The following is a 20,687-nucleotide window of genomic DNA, read 5'->3' as shown; positions in this document are numbered from 1 at the left end:
ATCCACTGCTTAGAGCATGGCATTATATATCATTTATTTGGTCTAATTACACATTTGTCTATTTCTTCATGTTCTCCAGGAGCCATTTTATTTAATGCATTTTAAAGTAAATGATAGACATAAGGATGTAATACTTAAAAAACAAGTATCGTTAATTAGAATTTATTGCTATTTTTTGAGGTAAGGTGGGAACTAAACCCAGTACTTGCTATATACTAGGCAAACATTTTACCCTAGAGTGAGCCATGTCCCCAGCCCTTAGTGGTTTATGTCGGACATAGACACACACAAATGGAAGTCAGGGGACCACGTTCCATAGTCGGTTCTCTCCTATCACTTGGGTTCCTAGGATGGAGCTCAGGTTCCTAGGATGGAGCTCAGGTTTTAAGACTTGTCTGCAAACACCCTTACTCACTGAGCTATCTCGCCAGCCCAATACTTTATATTGGAGGCAGAACCCCTCCCTCCCTCCTTCTCTCTTTCCCATCCACCAATGTAGAGAGCCAGGCTTGATGGTACACACTTGTAATCTCAGCATTTGGGAAACTGAGGCAGGAGAATTGCCTTAAGTTTTAGGCAAGCCTGAACTACAGAATATTAGATCTTGTCTCAACTAAAAAGAAAAAAAAAGATAGACAGTGAAGTCCACAAATCATAAGTGTTCAATGAATTTTAAGAATTACTTGGTAACCTAAACCTATCAAGATATAAAACGTAATCATCACTCCAGAAAAGAAAGTTCCTTCATGTTCTCAGATGTTCCCCTCAGAGCTTTTTTGTTTGTTTGTTTGTTTTGAGTCAGGGTCTCTCTGTGTTAGCCTTGGCTGTCCTGGACTCACTTTGTAGACCAGGCTGGCCTCGAACTCACAGACCGCCTGCCTCTGCCTCCCCAGCGCTGGGATTAAAGGTGTGCACCACCACACCTGCCTTGTTCTGGATTTTATTACATTGAAAACTTTTTTAATTTATTTTTTTGTTTTTTCTCAAGACGAGGTTTCTCTGTATAGCCTTGGCTGTCCTAGACTCATTTTGTAGACCATGATCCACCTACCTCTGCCTCCTGAGTGCTGGGATTAAAGGTGGGTGCCATCACACCCGGCTAGTTTTATCTTTTTAGAATGTTATGCCAATAGAATTATATTGTATGCGGTTTTATTAGGTGAATAAATAGGTGCTTTTTATTTTATTTTATTCTTTTTTCTATGTGAATATATCTTCCTTTTAAAATTGTAGTCAATTTATATACTTTATATCTTGATCACAGCTTCCCCTCTCTTCTTTCTTTTCAGTCCCTCCCTTTTACCTCCCCTCCCCTGCCCTCCACCCAGCCTTCCTCCCCTTCTCCTCAGAAAAGGGGAGGCCTCCCTTGGATACCAACAAGCCTTGGCATATCAACTTGCAGAAGGTTAGGCACATCTATTGAGGCTAGAGAAGGCAGCCCACTTAAGGGAAAGGGTCCCAAAGGCAGGCAACAAGAGTCAGAGATAGCTCCTGCTCTTACTGTTAGGAGTCCCACATAAAGACAAAGCTACACAACTGTTGCATATGTGCAAAGGGCCCAGGTCCATCCTGCGCACGGCAGTTTAGTCTCTATGAGCTCCTATAGGCCCAGATTAGTTGATTTTTATAGGTTTTTTTTGTTTTGTTTTGTTTTTTGTCTTTGACCTCTCCAACTCCTTCAATACTTCCTCCTCCTCTTCCTCAGGATTCCCCAAGCTCTGCCTAATGTTTGGCTGTGGGTCTCTGCATCTGTTTCCATCAGATGCTGGAAGCCTCTCAGATGACAGTTATGCTAGGCTCCTGTCTGCAAGTATAGCAGAGTATCATTAACAGTGTCAGTGGTGGGCTCCCTCTCATGGCTCGGGTCTCAAGCTGGACCAGTCATTGTTTGGCCCTTCCCTCAATTTCTGCTCCATCTTTACCCTTGCATATCTTGTTGGCAGGACAAATTGTGGGTTCAAGGTTTTATGGCTGGGTTAGTGCCCAATCCCTCTCTTTGGAAGCCTTGGCTGCTTCAGGCTCCATATCCCCCATTGATAGTAGTCTTAGCTAGGGTTACCCTCATTCTTCTTCTTCTTGCTATGTAGTATTTAATTGTATGGGCATATTACAGTGTAACTACTCTTGTTGACACAGGATTTTAAAAACAAAACTAGCTGGGAGATAGCTCAAGTTGGCAAAGTGCTTACAAAGAAGACATAAATTCTATCCCTAGAATCTATGTGATTTTTCTTTTCTTTCTTTTTCTTTTTTTTTTTTTTTAAAAGACTGGGCATGGTAGCCTGTACTAGTAATCTCAGTACTAGGAAGTAGGATACTAGCAGATCACCAGGACTAGTGTATGTGTATATAGATATATGCATGCACACTGAAGATATATCTATCTATCTATATATCTCTGTGTGTGTATTTAAAAAAAATATATATATATATATATATATCCAACCTAGCCTTCTTAGAGTGATCTGTCTCAAGAAAAGAAGGTTGAAGCTCCCTTTTGAATGGCACCTTGGATTGTCCTCTAGTCTCTATGTGCACACACAAACACATGCATACCCACCCCAAATATTCAAATAGAGCCAATAGGGTCTTTGTCTTTGAAAGCAAGCATTACTATGAATATAGCTGGGTTGAGCCCAACTATATTCATATTTCTGATGCTGTGATAAACCTCATGACTGAAATCAAGTTGGAGAGGAAAGGGGTTTATTTGGCTTATGTATCTTTATCATGGTTCACCATGAAAGGATGCAAGAACTGAAACAGAAAAATAGAGGAACACTGCTTGTTAGCTTGCTCCCCATGGCTTGCTCAGCCTGCTTCCTTATATAACACAGGAGCACCTGTCTAGGCATGTCAGTGCCCACATTTGCCTGCCCCCCCACATTAATCATTAATCAAGAAAATGTCCCCCAGACATGTCCACATACTAATCTGCTAGGTACAGTTTCTCACTTTAGGTTCCCTCTTCCCAGAAGACTTTTAGTTTGTGTTTAAAGTCGACAGGCCAGTTGGAAAAAGTGTAAACTCAGGTCAAATTATTTTGCCACAAAAGTAACTAGGTGTTTTTAGGGTTTGTTCTGGGTTTTGGTTCTGATTTGTACAATTGGTTCTCTTGTTTTTATTACCTAGCCTGAAGAAAATTCGTGGCAAAGTCTGGAAGCAGAGAATATCTAGTCCTCTGTTCAACACCAAACAATACACAATGGAATTAGAGCGGCTCTATCTGCAGATGTGGGAGCATTATGCAGCTGGCAACAAACCGGATCACATGATTAAGCCTGTTGAAGTCACTGAGTCAGCCTGAATAAAGACTGCACACAGGAGAATTACCCCAATACCTGAGCCTCAACCTTCTGGGGGAAAGGGAACTAGATAACATGCTTTTGTGCTTATCTGTACAGTACTATGTTGCAGATGGGTAATACAATGGTAATAGAATAGCACAGCCAGACTCGCTTCCTGCATGATAGGGAGAGACAAGATAAGAAAGAAACTGCTATTCCACAAGGAGTGTCTGTAGAGTTTTGCAACAACCAGGTGGTGCAGAGGTCTGGAAGGTCTAGTCTCCCTTGGTCTTCCATGGGATGCCTAATGTGGAGGGAGATAGAGATTGACCAGCCATTTTGTGATTCCATGGATTGATGGAATCTTCTGATCCTTTGTTTTTTCCCTTTATATTTTGGGTATTGGAGCTTTTACAAATGTTTGCTTTCAGGTATTTTTACTTATGTGACGTGTTCTTGATTCTTTGGAGATAAGGTTTTAAACTAAAATGTTGCTTCCTGTTTTAGTATCTGAACTTTGACAGGGTGACAGGGACCTTGCTGGTGTAGTCTTTTTATAGGTTTTATAAACCACTTGAGCCTATATCAGTCGTTTTAGTGTCTGACCTAATGCTTGGCGCTATCCGTGCTTTGTTGATTTAGATGACTCAAGATTTTTCGGCCTGTTTTCCATTTCTTTCCCCCCAGCCTCCCTTTAAATTCTCCTGTGACTGCTAACAAAACAAAGTCTGGCTTCAGACATCCCAGAGTGTTTCTCTTAAACACGCCATCTGGTGCCAAATGAAAATTCTTAGGAGTGAATATTAATCATGAAGGTCACAGTTGTGTACTGTTATTGATAATGATGTAGATTTTTTTGTCTAAGTTTTACCTATTTCACCAGTGTTTAAGCCCTTGACTGCCCCTCCTATGCTGCTTCCAAAAGTGATAGTGTGTTATAAGATTTTTACCTTCTTTTCTAAAGTTTGTTTTTTTTTTTAAAGTGAGTCCTGTTCTTCCTATTTCTTTCAGCAGAAATGAAATCCCAGGTAAGTATAAGTATTCAAATATTTGACTAGTAAGTTGCAGTTCTCTCCAGTACATTGAGTAATGCTCATTGACACATTTAGAGGTAAAAGCTGTGAAAGACCATCTCTATCCAGGCAGTCAGTTTTCAGACTGTGTTAGGTCATATCGTGGAGTCAGCCTTGGTCGCAGTGAATTTATACCACTGCTTGGGTTGGAGTATACATTACACATTGGCTCTGGAGGAGCTTGAATTCTTAGTGGTAAAAACAAACAGACAGTTGCATTTCGGTAAAGGGTGGAGGGTTTGAGGCTTACACAAACAAGCCAACATATGAATATGTTTATACTGCTCTACTACACTTATACTCTCCAGTGACAGATCAGTTTTGTCTGTTAGTAGTGCTTTGCATTCTGTCTTTTCAAAGCACCTAGGCAGTGCACCTATTCTGTAGTTGCAGCTGTTGCCTGAATGTACCTTAGCTGACAAATTATTGATCATTAAGAACTTGAATTTGTAATTCTTACTGCTAGTTAAAACCTAAGCAAGGAGTCTCATGCAATTCTGACAGCAGAATTACATTGTAATGAACTGTGTACCTTTAATAATGTAAATCAAGGAACATCAGTGAAGGGGTTTCTTAATTTATTTTTTAACTGAATAGCAGTTAAATATTGCCAGCATGGTTACAGGTAAACTGATTTTCAAGAGTCACTGAACTACTAAATGTGGGATTGGATAATAGACTTCCAGTGCCCCTGAGGCTGTGGTCTGTGGCCATTTATATAGCACATCATTCCTCCTATAGGGATGAACTTTCTCCAGGCACGAAAAATAGCCGTTCTGGTTGAAGCTTTGCTTATTGTAACAGGCTTTTATTTCCAGGTAACATGTCTGTGGAAGACTTAATTCTGAATAGAGCTATAGGTATTACTGGAAACTAATTTGTTTTTTTTTTCTATTATACTCTGCTTTATTGAAAAAGTAAAGCATTTAAAATTGTGCTCCAGAAATTCAGATGTTGTCTTGCTATCTTTAAACAATAAATGGATGATTTCCCCCTTAATATGGCTTGGTGTATTTTGTCCCATTCAGTATTACTGATGAAACCGATGCTTGGATAGCTCAAAACAGCACAACCAGAAGTGTTTCCCTATTTTAGGTTGGTGTTAGGAACTAGCTCTGTTTTCTTTCTGACGGAGATTTGGAACTGGCAAATAATCCACTTAGGGGGGTGGGACACAAAGCCCCAGCTGCCCATATAGGCTTTTGTGGGTCATTGTTTACCTTTTATTCTGGGGATTGAATCTATCAAACAAGTACATTAATACTGAGCTACACTTCCAACCCATATAGTCTCATTTTTTATGTGGACTTGCCTTTTCTAGTATTTAGAGACAGAACTATTTTCCCTCCACTGTGTTGAATTCAGCCACAAGTTCGGCCTCCAGTTTTTTTTTTCCAGACATATAAAAGGGAAACATCTGGAGCTGAAGAGATGGCCGAGCAGTTGAGAGCCTTCACTGCACTTCCAGAGGACCCAGGTTCGATTCCCAGTATCTACTTGACTATATGTAACTCCAGATTCAGGTGTTCTGACACCCGTTTGGCTTCCTTGGGTATGCATGTGGTACACAGGTGTACATACAGATAAAGCACTTACAGAATTAAAATTAACATGGTGCATATGCATACAGGCAAAACCCATACACAAGGGGAAATGGGAAGGAGGGAGGCACTAGTGGTGCGTGCCTGTAATCCCAGCACTTGGGAGAAAGAAGCAGCGGATCTCTTGAGTTCGAGGCTAGCCTGGTCTGCAGAGCTAGTTCAACCAAGGCTACACAAAGAAACCTTGACTTAAGAAAAAATGGGGTCCTCTGAGAATCTTGACTCAGCGAGGGATTGAGGCAGACGCTGGGACTTGCTATGGAGACTCCAGGTGAGAGAGGTATGGGTGGGGAAATAGAAGGACCCAGAGGGTCCAGGAATGCCACAAGGAGACCATCAAGGCTGGCAGATCTGCACCAACTGCTCTACCAACCAAGGGCAATGCATGCAGTAAAACCTAGACCGCCCCCCCAATTCAGGTCTATCCAGTGGATAATTCATTCTCTATGGTGGTGTGGAGAGCAGGGACTGACTCTGACAATAACTCTGGTGCCCCCTATTTGACCACTTCCCCTTGGTGGGGAGGCCTGGTGGCACTCAGAGGAAGGGGAAGCAGGCTACCAAGATGAGACTTGATGGGCTGTGACCATATGGTGGGGGAGGAGGTGCCCTTCTGTCACAGGTCTAGGGGAGGGGAATAAGGTAAAAGAGGGAGGGAGGGAGGAATGGGCAGATACAAGTGAGGGGATAACAATCAGAATGTAATCTGAATAAACTGTTTAAATAAAAAATAGCACAAAAGGGAGGAGGGTGCTTGAGAGATGGCTCAGATGTTAAAAGCACTGACTGCGCTTCCATAGGTCCTGAGTTCAGTTCCTAGCAACCACATGGTGCCTCACAACCATCTATAATGAAATCTGATGTCCTCTTCTGGCCTGCAGGTGGACATGCATATAAAGTACTCATATACATAAAATGAAGATTCAAAAAAGGCATGCCTTTAATCCCAGCACTCCAGAGTCAGGAGCAGGTGGATCTTTGTGACTTTCCAGATCTGTTACACTGAGAAACTATCTTGAAAACAAAACAGCAACAAAAAAGGGAAATAAGGTTGTTTCAAGTAAATTTTCAGATAATTTGCTTAACAATTTTATTGTGCCCCCCCCCTCAAGCCTTAATGTGGATTTGTATTCTTTGGAATCTGGGTCACCATGATTGGGATCTGTGTGTTCTGACTCAACGCTATAAATCACCAGCACTGGGAGGCTGAGAAGAGAATTGCCAGAGGTTCAGGCCATCATAGGCTATGCAGTGAAACCCTGTCTAAAACAAAAAGGATGGTGTGGGAGGAAAGGTTGGCCTCATCAACAGTCATCAGGTAGTATAGGAGGAAGTCAACTAGTGATAGGAGGGTACTTCATTCTCCTTAAGAGTACACCATTTAGCTGGGCATGGTGGCACATGTCTTTAATCCTAGCACTGTGGAGGCAGGTAGATCTCTGTTCCAGGCCAGCCTGGTCTACAAAAGGATTTCTCAGAGAAACCCTGTCTCGGAAAAACAAAACAAAAACAAACAAACAAAAAAGTGCATAGTTTGTCTCATCTTGGGCTCCTGGGTTCACTCAGAATTGCCCTAATAGATTAAATAAATTTCTATAGCCTCTGAACTGCCTGTGTCCTCCTTTTTTTTTGTTTTTTGTTTTGTTTTTAAAGCAGGATTTCAAGGCTGGCCTTAAACTCCAGGTTCTTCTGCTTCTACTTGCCATGTGCTGATGTTAAAGAGATCACTAGCATGTGCCACTGTATCCCGCCGGGTTTTTTATTTTTGTCAGGATCTCACCACATAATTCTGGCTGGCTTCAAACTTACCCATTTGCTTCAGCTTCCTGAGCCCCTGAAATTACAGGTATGTGCCACCCTACCTGGCTGAGCTGTTCATTTGAATCCTACCTTTTATTTAAAGCATCTTGTTGAGACAGCTTTCACAACATTGCTTAGACTGGCCTGGAACTTTTCTTCCTCCTCTCAAGTCCTGGCAAGTAGAGGTATGTACTACCACTCTTGGCCTACTTTTTTATTTTTTACATATACATTCATATTATTACCCATATATACAATAAACTACAGTAAGAAGAACTGTGACAGTCAGGAATTACATAAATGTTACATTCTTAGGGTTTTGGCTATTTATTGGCTTACTTTTTGTTGCTGTTTGCTTTTTGTTTTTGTTTTTCATTTTTTGTTTTTGTTTTTGTTTTTTTGAGACAGGGTTTCTCTGTGTAGCACCCCTGGCTGTCCTGGATTCACTCTGTAGACCAGGCTGGCCTTGAACTCACAGAGATCTGCCTGCCTCTGCCTCCCCGAGTGCTGGGATTACAGGTGCGTGCCACTGCACCTAGGTTTATGTTTTTCTTTATATATAAATATTTTTAGTGATGTATTTGAGAATTTCATATCATAAATCTCAGTCACATTCACTTCCCTGTCCTCCCCGGTCCAACTTCCCACCCTTGTGATTACCTACCCAAAAGAAAAAGCAAGTCTAATTTGTTTTTTGGTTTTGTGAGACATGGTTTCTCTGTGTAGCTTTGGCTGTCCTTAACTCCCTTTGTAGACAAGGCTGGCCTTGAACTCATGGCAATCCACTCGCCTCTGCCTCCCTGAGTGCTGTGATTAAAGGCATGCACCACTACTCCTGGCCAGAAGACCAATTTGTGTTATCCATCTAGTCACTGGAGCATGGTCAAACTAGTAGGCAGCCCCCTTAAAGAAAACTGAGTCCTTGCCCACCTGCACCCCCCACCAGAAGCTGTCAACTCTGGAGAGGTGCACAGCATCCTTATCACACTTTCTTGTGGTGGGTGTGTTTTTTTCCAGACAGGGTTTCTCTGTATAATAGCCCTGGCTATCCCGGACCAGGCTGACTTCAAACTCACAGCGATCTGCCTGCCTCTGCCTCCCAAGTGTTGGGACAAAAGGTGTGCCACCACACCTGGCCCTTACACTTTTTAAAAGTTCTCTTCAATGGCTTCCTGTCTAGGCTCTTAATTTTTTTTGGAGGGGGGTGGTGGGGGTGGTTTTTTACCCACCATTTAGGTTCTTGGCCTTTAATTCTAATCCCTATAGTCAAAGAATCTCCATTGTTATGATGGAGGGAGAAAGTTACCTAGACTCTATCAGTTCAGGAAGCTTATTTATTTATTCATTCTTTGGGAACTCAGGAATAGTATGTTTTGGAACTAGTACTATTGCAGTTGAGTTTTAGCTATGCCACTTCCTAGTTTGACATCTTAAAATAAGAGGATTAAAATTAAAATATTGCATTTTAATATTTTTATGTGTGTGAGTTCTTTGCATGCATGTCCACAAACCATGCTTGTGCCTGGTGCTGACAGAGGCCCTAAGAGAGTATCAGAGGCTGGAGAGATGGCTCAGAGGTTAAGAGTACTGGCTGTTCTTCCAATGGCCCTGAGTTCAATTCCCAGCAACCACATGGTGCCTAACAACCATCTATAATGAGATCTGGTACCCTCTTCTGGCCTGCAGGCAGACATAATAAATCTTAGAGAGAGGGGGGGCAGGGGGAGGGAGAGGGAGAGGGGAATGTGTCGGATCCCCTGAACAGTTGTGAGCAGATATATGGGTTCTGGGGATTGAACTGTGGTCCTCTGGGAGAGCAGCCAGTGCTCTTAGGCTGGGCCATCTCTCTAGCCCTATGTTTTTTATTTTTAAAAATGTGTGTATGGTGTATGTATGTATCTGCATGTGTTGAGGCCAAAAATGGATATTGAGTATCTGCCTCTGGGTCGCCCATCTTTTTAGCTCACTATTTTGATCTTTGTATCTCTTTATATCTCTTGGTTGCCTGCCTGGCCCCTCCTGCCCCACCCATTGGCCCATCTCCGAGAACTGAGATTAAAGAGGTGCCCGTGCCTGGCATCAGAAATTCTATGTTCATGCTTGTCCAGCAAGCACTTTACTTGCTGAAACATCTTCCCTAGCCTTAACATTGTTTAGAAACAAGGTGCTGGGAATAGAACCCAGGTCCTCTGTAAGAACAAGTGGTTTTGGTGTGTTTTATTTATTTATTTGGGTTTTTTGAGACAGAGTCTCTCTGTGTAGCCTTGGCTGTCCTGGACTCACTTTGTAGACTAGGCTGGTCCTGAATTCACAGTGCTGGGATTAAAGACATGTGCTACTGTGCCAGGCTAGAACAAGTGGTTTTAATTACTGAACAAATCAACGTTCCAGCCCCTCAAGTACTTTTTTTTTCTTTTTCTTTTTTCAAGACAGGGTTTGTCTGTGTAGCCCTGGCTTTCCTGGACTTCCTTTGTAGACCAGGCTGGCCTTGATCTCACGGAGATCTGCCTGCCTTTGCCTCCTGAGTGCTGGAATTACAGGCTGGTACCACTGTGCCCTGCTTTGTTTGTTTGTTTGTTGTTTCTTTTTTCAAGATAGGATTTTACTACGTGGCTGTTCTGGAACCAGGCTGGCTTCCAACTCTGCAAAGCTCTGCCTGCCTCTACTTCTCAAGTCCTGGGATTAAAGGTTTAAAGGCCTGCACAGCTATGTCCCTCCTTATGTACTCTTTTTTGTTACTGTTTTTTCGAGACATGGTTTCTCTGTGTAGCCTTGGCTGTCCTGGACTCACTTTGTAGACCAGGCTAGCCTGGTACTCACAGAGATCCACCTGCCTCTGCCTCCCCGAGTAATGGGATTAAATTCATGCACCACCCGCCTGGCTCCCTTATGTACTTTTTAAGGTGTTAGTTTTAAGCCCACACAAAACACCTGGAAAAATTCCTAGCCCTGAAAAGCAAATGCATGGGCTGTTTCTTTTGTATTCTGTGGCCAAACAAATTGTGAAGTATATAGGTATCTGCCAGAGAAAGGTACAGTGTAAAAAGCATTTGCTTCTCGGCGCACATCTGTAATTCCAGTACTCAGGAGGCAGAGGCAAGTGGATCTCTGTGACTTCGAGGCCAGCCTGGTCTACAAAAGCGAGTCTAGGACAGCCAAGACTACACAGAGAATCTCTGTCTCAGAAAACCTGAAAAAAAAAAAAGCTTTTTCTGTGCGCATGTGATTGGAATATCGGCACCAGAAAGCTTAAAGTAACCCAACTATTTTTTTCTCCCAGGTCTGACAATTCTAAACACCAGCGTCTAGTACTGCTGGGTGTCTTTGGGGGGGTGGGGGTGTTTTTTTTTTTTGTTTTTGGTTTTGGTTTTTCGAGACGGGGTCTCTCTGTGTTAGCCCAGTCTGTCCAGGAACTCACTTTGTAGACCAGGCTGGCCTTGAATTCACAGAGATCCACCTGCCTCTGCCTCCCGAGTGCTGGGATTAAAAGTGTGCACCACCACGCCCGGCTGTTGCCGATGTCTTGCGGTTGCTCCCCCTTTCTCTTTATCTAGGGGACTAAAAGCCAGAGTTCTTGGAAGATTGGGCAGATGAACTTTTAAAACATTTTGGCAGTTCAAGTTCTCATAGAGATGGAACTTTTAAAAATTCAGTTTGGGTCAAGTGGTGGTGGTGCACGCTTGTAATCCCAGCACTCAGGAGGCAGAAACAGATCGATTTCTGCCAGCCTGGGCAGCAAAGCGAGTTCCAGGACAGCCAGGGTTATGCAGAGAATCCTTGTCTCGAAAAACCAAAAATAATAAAGATAAATAGAGATAATAAAAAAGAAAAGGCATTTTTTTCTTTCACTCAGAAAGTCGCTAGAAGCTGGGCATGATGGTTGTACGTTTGTAATATAAGAGCTCCAAAGCCCTGAAATACACAGACTAGCTCTCAAAAAACAAAACAACCCCCCCAAAATAAACCAAAAAACAAAGAAACCCACAACCAAACATCCCCCCCCCAAAAAAAAAGAAAAAAAAAGAAAGAAAAAATCCAAAATGGAGGCGCGGCGCGGGTCCTTTGAAACCACGCGCTCGGGCTTCTTGGGTTCCGGGTTCTGGCTCTATATTGAAATGGCGCACTTCCGTGACAAGTAACAGCTCAGAAGCAATGCCCATTTATAGTATTCGTGGTTTGAAAATTCAAACTGCTGTGATCGTAGCTGATAGGTGGGGGGCAAAAAGAGCGCGAATACGTCATCTCCCATGGTGCTTGGGGGCATCCCCTATAAAAGGCGCTGCGCGGCGCTCTCCCGCTCATTTCGCGTCCTCAGGAGTGGGTGGTAGGCTGTGACCGGAGCCGGACACCAAGTCAGGTATGCAAATGGTGGGCTAAGGTGGGCACTGGTGGGCGCTGGTGGGCGCTGGTGGGCACTGGTCTTAGTGTAGTGGATTTAGTTCGACATACTCCTCCTGTGTCCCATGCATTCCGTTTATGTTCTTGGGAAGGTTGGGGCCTAAATTCCCTAAGACTTTTCAGCACCCTCAGAAAAAGGGCGGCCTAAATTCCCTAAGACTTTTCAGCACCCTCAGAAAAAGGGCGGCAGGGCCGGGAACAGCTGAGGAAGTTAGCAACAAGCAGGCCTTGGGCGTGATCTCTAGCACTCCCAAAACAGAACAAAGCTAGAAAAACTCCCCTGAATTCATATTTTGTTGGAGGTGGGGGCAGTAGAAGGCAAAATAGGGTGGTCTTGAGGAGAAGGTCGCAGTGTGGGAGAATGGCGGCCATAGTGACTGGCGGCTTTGCGCGGCTGGGGGTTTCGAGTGACTGAGGCGGTTCGGGACGTCTGGCGGCTTTGCGTGGCTGGGGGTTTCGAGTGACTGAGGTAGTTTGGGACGCCCGGCGGTTTTGCGTGGCTGGGGGTTTCGAGTGACTGAGGTAGTTCGGGACGCCTGGCGGCTTTGCGCGGCTGGGGTTTTGGCGGTTTTGCGCGGCTGGGGGTTTCGAGTGACTGAGGTAGTTCGGGACTTCTGGCGGTTTTGCGTGGCTGGGTTTTCCAGTGACTGAGGTAGTTCGGGACGTCTGGCGGTTTTGCGCGGCTGGGGTTTTGGCGGTTTTGCGCGGCTGGGGTTTTGGCGGTTTTGCGCGGCTGGGGGTTTCGAGTGACTGAGGTAGCTCGGGACGCCTGGCGGTTTTGCGTGGCTGGGGGTTTCGAGTGACTGAGGTAGTTCGGGACGTCTGGCGGTTTTGCGCGGCTGGGGTTTTGGCGGTTTTGCGCGGCTGGGGGTTTCGAGTGACTGAGGTAGCTCGGGACGCCTGGCGGTTTTGCGCGGCTGGGGTTTTGGCGGCTTTGCGTGGCTGGGGGTTTCGAGTGACTGAGGTAGCTCGGGACGCCTGGCGGTTTTGCGTGGCTGGGGGTTTCGAGTGACTGAGGTAGTTTGGGACATCTGGCGGTTTTGCGCGGCTGGGGTTTTGGCGGTTTTGCGTGGCTGGGTTTTCGAGTGACTGAGGTAGCTCGGGACGCCTGGCGGTTTTGCGTGGCTGGGGGTTTCGAGTGACTGAGGTAGTTCGGGACGTCTGGCGGCTTTGCGCGGCTGGGGTTTTGGCGGTTTTGCGCGGCTGGGGGTTTCGAGTGACTGAGGTAGCTCGGGACGCCTGGCGGTTTTGCGCGGCTGGGGTTTTGGCGGTTTTGCGTGGCTGGGGGTTTCGAGTGACTGAGGTAGTTCGGGACGCCTGGCGGTTTTGCGCGGCTGGGGGTTTCGAGTGACTGAGGTAGTTTGGGACGTCTGGCGGTTTTGCGCGGCTGGGGTTTTGGCGGTTTTGCGCGGCTGGGGTTTTGGCGGTTTTGCGCGGCTGGGGGTTTCGAGTGACTGAGGTAGCTCGGGACGCCTGGCGGTTTTGCGTGGCTGGGGGTTTCGAGTGACTGAGGTAGTTCGGGACGCCTGGCGGTTTTGCGCGGCTGGGGGTTTCGAGTGACTGAGGTAGTTCGGGACGTCTGGCGGCTTTGCGCGGCTGGGGTTTTGGCGGTTTTGCGTGGCTGGGGGTTTCGAGTGACTGAGGCGGTTTGGGACGCCTGGCGGTTTTGCGCGGCTGGGGTTTTGGCGGTTTTGCGCGGCTGGGGGTTTCGAGTGACTGAGGTAGCTCGGGACGCCTGGCGGTTTTGCGTGGCTGGGAGTTTCGAGTGACTGAGGTAGTTCGGGACGCCTGGCGGCTTTGCGCGGCTGGGGTTTTGGCGGTTTTGCGCGGCTGGGGGTTTCGAGTGACTGAGGTAGCTCGGGACGCCTGGCGGTTTTGCGTGGCTGGGGGTTTCGAGTGACTGAGGTAGTTCGGGACGCCTGGCGGCTTTGCGCGGCTGGGGGTTTCGAGTACCTGGGGGTTTCGAGTGACTGAGGTAGTTTGGGACGCCTGGCGGCTTTGCGCGGCTCGGGGTTTCGAGTGACTGAGGCGGTTTGGGACGTTTGGCGGTTTTGCGCGGCTAGTGGTTTGCAGGGTCTAGGGATTTTGAGTGACCAATGGCGGTTTGTGGCTCTTGGCGGTTTTGTGTGGCTGGCAGTTTCAAGGGTCTGGGGAATTTGAGTGACTAGTGGAGGTTTCAAGGATCTGGGGTTTCTGAGACGCTGGCGGTTTCCACTGTCTGGCTGCTTCAAGTAGCTGGTGGTTTCAAGTGACTAGCGTTTTGAGTGACTGACCAAGGGTTTCAGGCAGTGCTGGTCCCCAAACAGGTGACATAGTGCATGGGTGAGGTAGTATGAGGAAGTTGGTTCTGGACAGGAGACACTGGTGGCTAGGGGCCTGGTCTTGGCCCTAGTCTAAGCCTGCTGAGAGAAAATGGCGCCAAAACTTGGTGGTGTCCTGCCAGGGGTTGGAAAATGTTGCTGTGCTTCAGGGACTAGCTGATACGCTTAGGCCTAGTCAGGTAGATGAAGTAAGGGGGTTAGGCTGAGGGATGAGTTACGGGGACCATGGGCCTGGCCTAGCAAAGTGAGTAGTGGGGGAGGGGTCAAAGCCTGATTGCTGGAAACGTCGAGAAGGGAAAAGCCCCAGTTTTATTTCTAGAAGATTCCAGGAACCTGAAGCAGGACATGTAGGGGGCGGGGCGGGAGCGAGGGGTGGGGCGGGAGCGAGGAGAGGGGCAAGGCGGGAGCAGGGTGGGAGGCAGGGACGAGGGGCAAGGCGGGAGCGAGGGGTGGAGCGAGAGCGAGGGGCGGGGCGGCAGCGAGGTGAGGGGCAAGATGGGAGCAAGGGGTGGGGGCGGGGCGGGAGTAAGGCGAGGGGCGGGGTGGGGCAGAGCGGGAGCGAGGGGTGGGGCGAGAGCGAGGTGAGGGGCGAGGCGACAGCGAGGGGTGGGGCGGGAGTGAGGCAAGGGGCGGGGTAGGCAGAGCAGGAGCGAGGGGCGGGGCGAGAGCGAGGCGGGGGACGAGGCAAGGGGCAGGGCGGGAGCGAGGCTTGGCTACAGTAAAGATATTTGTCACTGAAAATAAATTTATTGCCTGGCAACAGTAGCACAGACCTTTGATCCCAGTACTTGGGAGGCAGAGGCAGGCAGAACTCAAGAGATACCTGCCTTTGCCTCCTCAATGCTGTGATTAAAGGTATATGCCCCAACAGGAAATAAATTTTATTTTAACTAAGACTTGCTTTGTAGCCCAGGCTGGCCTTGAACTTGGGATCTTTCTGCTTTTACCTCCTGTGTACTGGGGTTACGAGTCTGCCACTATGCCTTACTGTCTCAGCATTTATTTGAGCACGTTGATATCTTATTGCCTGGACTGTTGATAGGCCTCACTATAAAAGCGTTTTTTTTTTCCAGTTATATTCTTAACATGGAGGATAGCAGCAGCACCACTGGAGAAGATGAGACCAGTAAGTAGAGTCCTCTTTCGACTGTAATGTGCATGTTAAATGTCTTTGTAGCGATAACTGAAATGAGGTTTTGCACGCTGCCTTGATCTGGTGCTAGGTTTGCCCCCTCAATTATTCTTTTGGGGTTGTTGAAATTTATTTCTCTTGTTAAGAGCAGGGGAAGATCTTCGTGTTTCCTTTATATGTTGTTTACCCCTTTTTGGTTCTTGGGTTTTTTTTTTTATATCCTCTATCTTTGGATGTGTTATTTTGACTTTTCTATCCTTCCCTCCCTTCCTTTCTTTGTCTTTCTTTTTATTGCTGGGCATCAAGTTCAAGGTGTGCTAAGCAAGTAAGTGCTCTACCACTGACCTTGTCCCCAGTCTGAGGGAAATGTAAATTTCACTAGCTCTATTTTTGTGTGTGTGTGTGTGGGGGCAAAGTGGAACATTTATTCATTGCCTGCAGGAATATTCACTGATTTCAAACATTATGGAATTAAATATGGTGGTTTCTTAGGAAGATGAGAGTCAGTCTCCCTCAAGATCACATTAGCTCTAATTTATAAACTAGTTTTCAGGAGTAAAAGACATGAGCTACTAGATTTTTATCATGCTTCTTAATGCTTTCTTTCTTTAATTTAGATGTGCCTCAAAAGCCAAAGATGAGAAAGTCCAGGTAAGTAGGAGAATTATTGAAAATTGGCCTTTTTTTTTTTAAAGGAAACACTCCTTGTTCTGGGTAAGAAGATTTAAGAGTAAATAAACATCACATTTTCTCTGGGACCAAACACCATATAAACCATATAGTATTCAGTAAGATCATGATGGATATTTGTCTTTATTACTAATTTTAATGTATCTGATTCTTGTCCTGGTCCATTATTTCTCTCTCTCTCTCTCTCTCTCTCTCTCTCTCTCTCTCTCTCTCGGCAGAGTCTCACTGTATAGCCCTGGCTTTGCTAGAACTCACTCTATTCATAGAGATCTGCCTGCCTCTGCCTCCTTAGTGCTGGGATTAAAGGTGTGTGCCACCACAATTGGCTAGTTTTTGGCTTTTTGAAACAGCATCTCACTATGTAGTACTGGCTGTCCAAGGCTGACTTTGAACTTGTGGCCTCTGCTTCTTAAGTGCTAGAATCCATGTTTAACTAGTTTGTTTTTCAAAATGTCTTTGAACATTCTAGCCTCAATGAGTCAAAAAAGTAGACATTTTGCCTGATATGGTCTGTGATCCAGGCTGTATCCTGCCTCCAAGTGATCTCTTGAGTGTATTGTGGTCATATTGATACCCAATTCAATTAGCTCACTATATAAATATCAAGATGTTTAGCCTAGTATTTAGAGCTTTCAGTGATCTGTCCCAGTATGTTGTGGAAAATGTGAGTGAGGAACGGATAGAAATGGGGTAAGAACCAAAAGATGACCATGTGCTAGAAATTAAGATAAGCCTTTTCCTTTTCCTTTCTTTGTTTTTTCTTTTGTGAAACAGAGTCTCTATGTAGCCCTGGCTGTCCCATAACTCACTATGTAGACAAGGCTGGCCTTGAACTAACAGAGTTCTGGGATTAAATGCATGTGGCACTGTGCTCAGGAAGAAGACTTTAACATTTTACAAATTTATTATAATTTATCCATATTACATTCTCATTGTTATCCCTTAGTTTGTATTTTCCAGTTCCTACCCATCCTCCCTCCTCTCCCCTATTCCCCTCCCCTAGACCTCTGGCAGAAGGAGACCTCCTCCCCCACCATATGACCACAGCCTATCAGGTCTCATCCGGATAGCCTGCTTCCCCTCCCCTCTGTGTGAAGATTAAAAAAATAGTTATCTTTATTTTATGTATATAAGCATTTGCCTGCTTTTATGTATGTGTGCCTAGTACCCATTGATGGCTAGAAGAGGTGTTAGACCTGCTGGAACCAGTTATAACCAGTTATAACCTGCCATGTAGGTGCTGAGAACAAAACCAGGGCTCTCTGCAAGAGCAGCAAGTGTAGGGGGCTGGAGAGATGGCTTGGTGATATTCCAGGGGACCAAAATTTGATTCCTAGCATCCACATGATGGCTTACAACTGTCTGTAACTTCAGTCCCAAAGAATGTGATGCTCGCTTCTGGACTCTAAACACACTGCATGCACATAGTGCATATACATCCATGCAGGCAAAATACCTATACACAAGAAAAAATAATAAAAAGGAAAAATCTTGCCAGGTGTGATGGCACACGCCTTTAATCCCAGCACTCAGGAGGCAGAGGCAGGAGGATCTCTGAGTTCAAAGCCAGCCTGGCCTACAGAGTGAGCTTCCAGGATAGCCAAGGATGTTACACCATAATTTTGTCAAGTTGACAAGGTGGTTGGAGTGAGAACCTTTCCTCTGGTTCTCCACTCTTACACAAATGTGTCTCAAAGTTGATGAAGAATGATAATCTCCCTGATGAGTTTTTTCCCTTTTCACCAAACTATCTGAATGCAGGCACTCTGACAAGGCCCAGCTTACTCTCTTAGTACCTGACAGATGATGACTCCTTTTGTAAGAGAGGGGGGGAAAGTGTATAGAAAGATCGAATATATCTAATGAAGGGGAACAGAGTAGGCAAAGGAAACAACCAAAACTTAGCAAGTGATCATGCTTATTGTAGAAACTACGGAAAATGCCCTGAAGGAAAGAATACTGTGCTCATATTTTCTTTTTTTTTCCTACCTTGCTGCTTAGCGATGTGATTGACTCAGAAACTGAATCTGTCTCTCCCAGTGAGGAAAACAGTGATAAGAGCTCTGAAAAAAGCAATGAAGGCAAGTATCATCTCTGCTTAGAGAAATAGCTGAGCTCCAAAGCCTTGTCATATGTGGCAGTTTTATCATCTGCTTCAGCAAACTTTACGTTTGTGATGATTTTATAGGCAGTGCCACCATTTCTTTCTCCATCATGTTCTGGACGTTGATGTGGCTTTAGTTACCTACACTTTGGTTTATTTCCTAACACAGTTGCAACTTTTTCTGCTGCCTTAGATTTGTATAGAGTTCTATTTGCATAGAGCTCTGCTCCTCCCTCTTCCTCTTTCCATCCTTTATAGGTGGGAATGACAAGAAAGAGGAGAGGGTGAGAGGCATGGCTCCATCTTCTTTCCAGCTTGGTGGAGACTGGGGTTAGGAGAGGTTAATAGTGAAAATTGTTAACTATATACTATCTACTCCATACATTATTATATAAGGTAACAAACACCAAAAATTCAGCCAGACCACAATGACTGAAGAAGTTTTCTAAGCTAGAGAACTTTAGCTTGATGAAATACCACTTTATTGAAGCAATTGCCCTTATTTTGCTATGGACCACAAGGCAGCAGATTTATGTTAAGGAACAACTGAGCAAGTACCTCATGTTGTTTAGACAATATGATTTCAAAGTGAGCATCAATCATACTTTAATTGCTAGTTTATCTGTCATTCTTCTCAGTAAAATACAAAATAGAGGGATCAATCTACAACTATATTTTTTAACTGATTCAGAATGCCCAAGCACTCAACTACTTTCTGTTTAATTTGTGCTCAATATCCTGCTGATGTCTGTATGTAGAGTGGGTAGAAGGAGTATATTTATAGATGTCTCTTGAATTTCAGATGAGTCTTCTGACACTGATCACCCCAGAGATCAGAAGCTTCCACCAGTTATCGATGATGAAGAAGATGGCAATCCCCGGGATTCTGAGCAGAAAAGAAATGATTCCGGTGATTGCCAAACATCTATGGCTCAGAGTATTAGTTCTGATCCTGTTTCATCTGATGTTTCTGAGCTATGGATTGCTAGTGAGGTAGGGCTGGAGGCAGAGTCGGAACCCGAGCCCGAAGCAGGGTTGGAGGCAGGGTCCGAAGCAGAACTGGAAGCAGGGCTGGAGGCAGAGCTGGAAGCAGGGACCGAAGCAGAACTGGAAGCCGGACTGGAGGCAGGGCTGGAAGCAGGGACCGAGGCAGGATTGGAGGCAGGGACCGAGGCAGGACTGGAAGCAGGGCTGGAGGCAGGACTGGAAGCAGGGACCAAGGCAGGACTGGAGGCAGGGACCAAGGCAGGACTGGAGGCCGGGACCAAGGCAGGACTGGAGGCAGGGACCAAGGCAGGACTGGAAGCAGGGACCAAGGCAGGACTGGAAGCAGGGACCAAGGCAGGACTGGAAGCAGGGGCCGAGGCAGTGCTGGAGGCAGGGACCAAGGCAGATCCGGACATGGAGCTGCAGCCCCAACCAGAGGCAAAGCCCGTGCCTAAACTGCAGCCTGTGCTGCAGCTGGAGCCCCAGCTCCAGCCAGAGCCCGAGCCCCAGGTTGAACAGCTAGAAACTGAATCCGAGGAAAGTGTTAAAGCCAGAGAGGCCAGAGAGGCCAAGGAGAAAAGGGCTGCAGCTCTACTGCAACAAAAAAGGAGAAAGAAGAGAAAAAATAGATTTATATGTATGTCACAGAGACGTAAGAAACGTCGGGTTGACCCACAGAATGTGCCCAGCCGGCCAAGTGAATCTGCAAGGCCTAGTTCTTCTGATGTGCCCCTGGCATCAGGCCAACCTGCTCATTCTGCTGAAAGTATCCCATTAAGTAAAAAAAGAGGCAAAAGGGCCCGCCCACGAAAGTGAAAAGGATCTTTGCAAATGGGGGTGGGGGCTCCAATATATTAGCATTTACTGTTCAGGCCCCCTGAGTCCTTGCCCCACCTCTGGATAATTGTTAATTCTTCTATGCAACCATAAATTAGAGTGGTTCCTGCTTCCTAGGTTCTCAGTTCTAGAGGGTTTTTTTTGAAGTATTGTTAAATTTGTCACCTCAGTACTCTGTTCATAAGAATTCTATTCTCTGAGGGTATAACCTCATGAGTGGCATGTAACATTTTTAATAAGCTTGTCAAATAAATGAATGGCATTAACTATTGGATTTTAAGTCTCTGGCTGGAGATATTGGCGCTGTGGGTTCTGGAAGAAGGCAAAAGGCAAGGTTTGATTTGCAATTTGAGTAAAGGTGCTACTGGGGATATGGGCCAAATACCAGTCTTTAGACTGTACTCATCTTAGTTGCTCATGCAACCTAGCAAGGACCCTCATGATGGTTCTCTACACC

General features: G+C 45.6%; 2 protein-coding genes across 8 annotated transcripts in view; both read left to right on the top strand.

Moving 5' to 3' along the window:
- The window catches only part of OGT (O-linked N-acetylglucosamine (GlcNAc) transferase), a 47,383-nt gene extending 42,024 nt beyond the window's left edge, over window positions 1–5,359 (top strand). For all 5 annotated transcript variants that reach the window (XM_084791017.1, XM_084791016.1, XM_084791018.1 and 2 more), the window contains exon 22: window positions 3,133–5,359. In XM_084791017.1, coding sequence (XP_084647143.1) covers window positions 3,133–3,307 — 175 coding nt within the window. In that variant the 3' untranslated portion in view covers window positions 3,308–5,359. The remainder of the gene's footprint in view (window positions 1–3,132) is intronic.
- Window positions 5,360–5,815: 456 nt separating this feature from the next.
- LOC311602656 (uncharacterized protein) lies at window positions 5,816–20,504 on the top strand. 3 transcript variants are annotated; one of them, XM_084791035.1, is made up of 5 exons: window positions 5,816–5,837; window positions 15,554–15,606; window positions 16,230–16,263; window positions 18,304–18,383; window positions 19,209–20,504. In XM_084791035.1, exons 2-5 carry the CDS (start codon window positions 15,567–15,569, stop codon window positions 20,207–20,209), a joined length of 1,155 nt encoding a protein of 384 aa, XP_084647161.1. In that variant the 5' UTR covers window positions 5,816–5,837; window positions 15,554–15,566; the 3' UTR covers window positions 20,210–20,504. The 3 variants fall into 3 exon arrangements, 2 of the variants coding, with proteins under 2 accessions (XP_084647161.1, XP_084647160.1); XM_084791034.1 differs by lacking the exon at window positions 5,816–5,837 and adding an exon at window positions 12,073–12,118; XR_014780814.1 differs by lacking the exons at window positions 5,816–5,837; window positions 19,209–20,504 and adding an exon at window positions 12,073–12,118 and having other exon boundaries at window positions 18,304–18,475.
- Window positions 20,505–20,687: the final 183 nt, after the last annotated feature.

This window comes from Acomys minous (genome assembly GCF_964271855.1).
Source record: "Acomys minous genome assembly, chromosome: 7".
NCBI classification, from domain to species: Eukaryota; Metazoa; Chordata; class Mammalia; order Rodentia; family Muridae; genus Acomys; species Acomys minous.
This window is presented reverse-complemented; position numbering and strand designations above follow the sequence as displayed.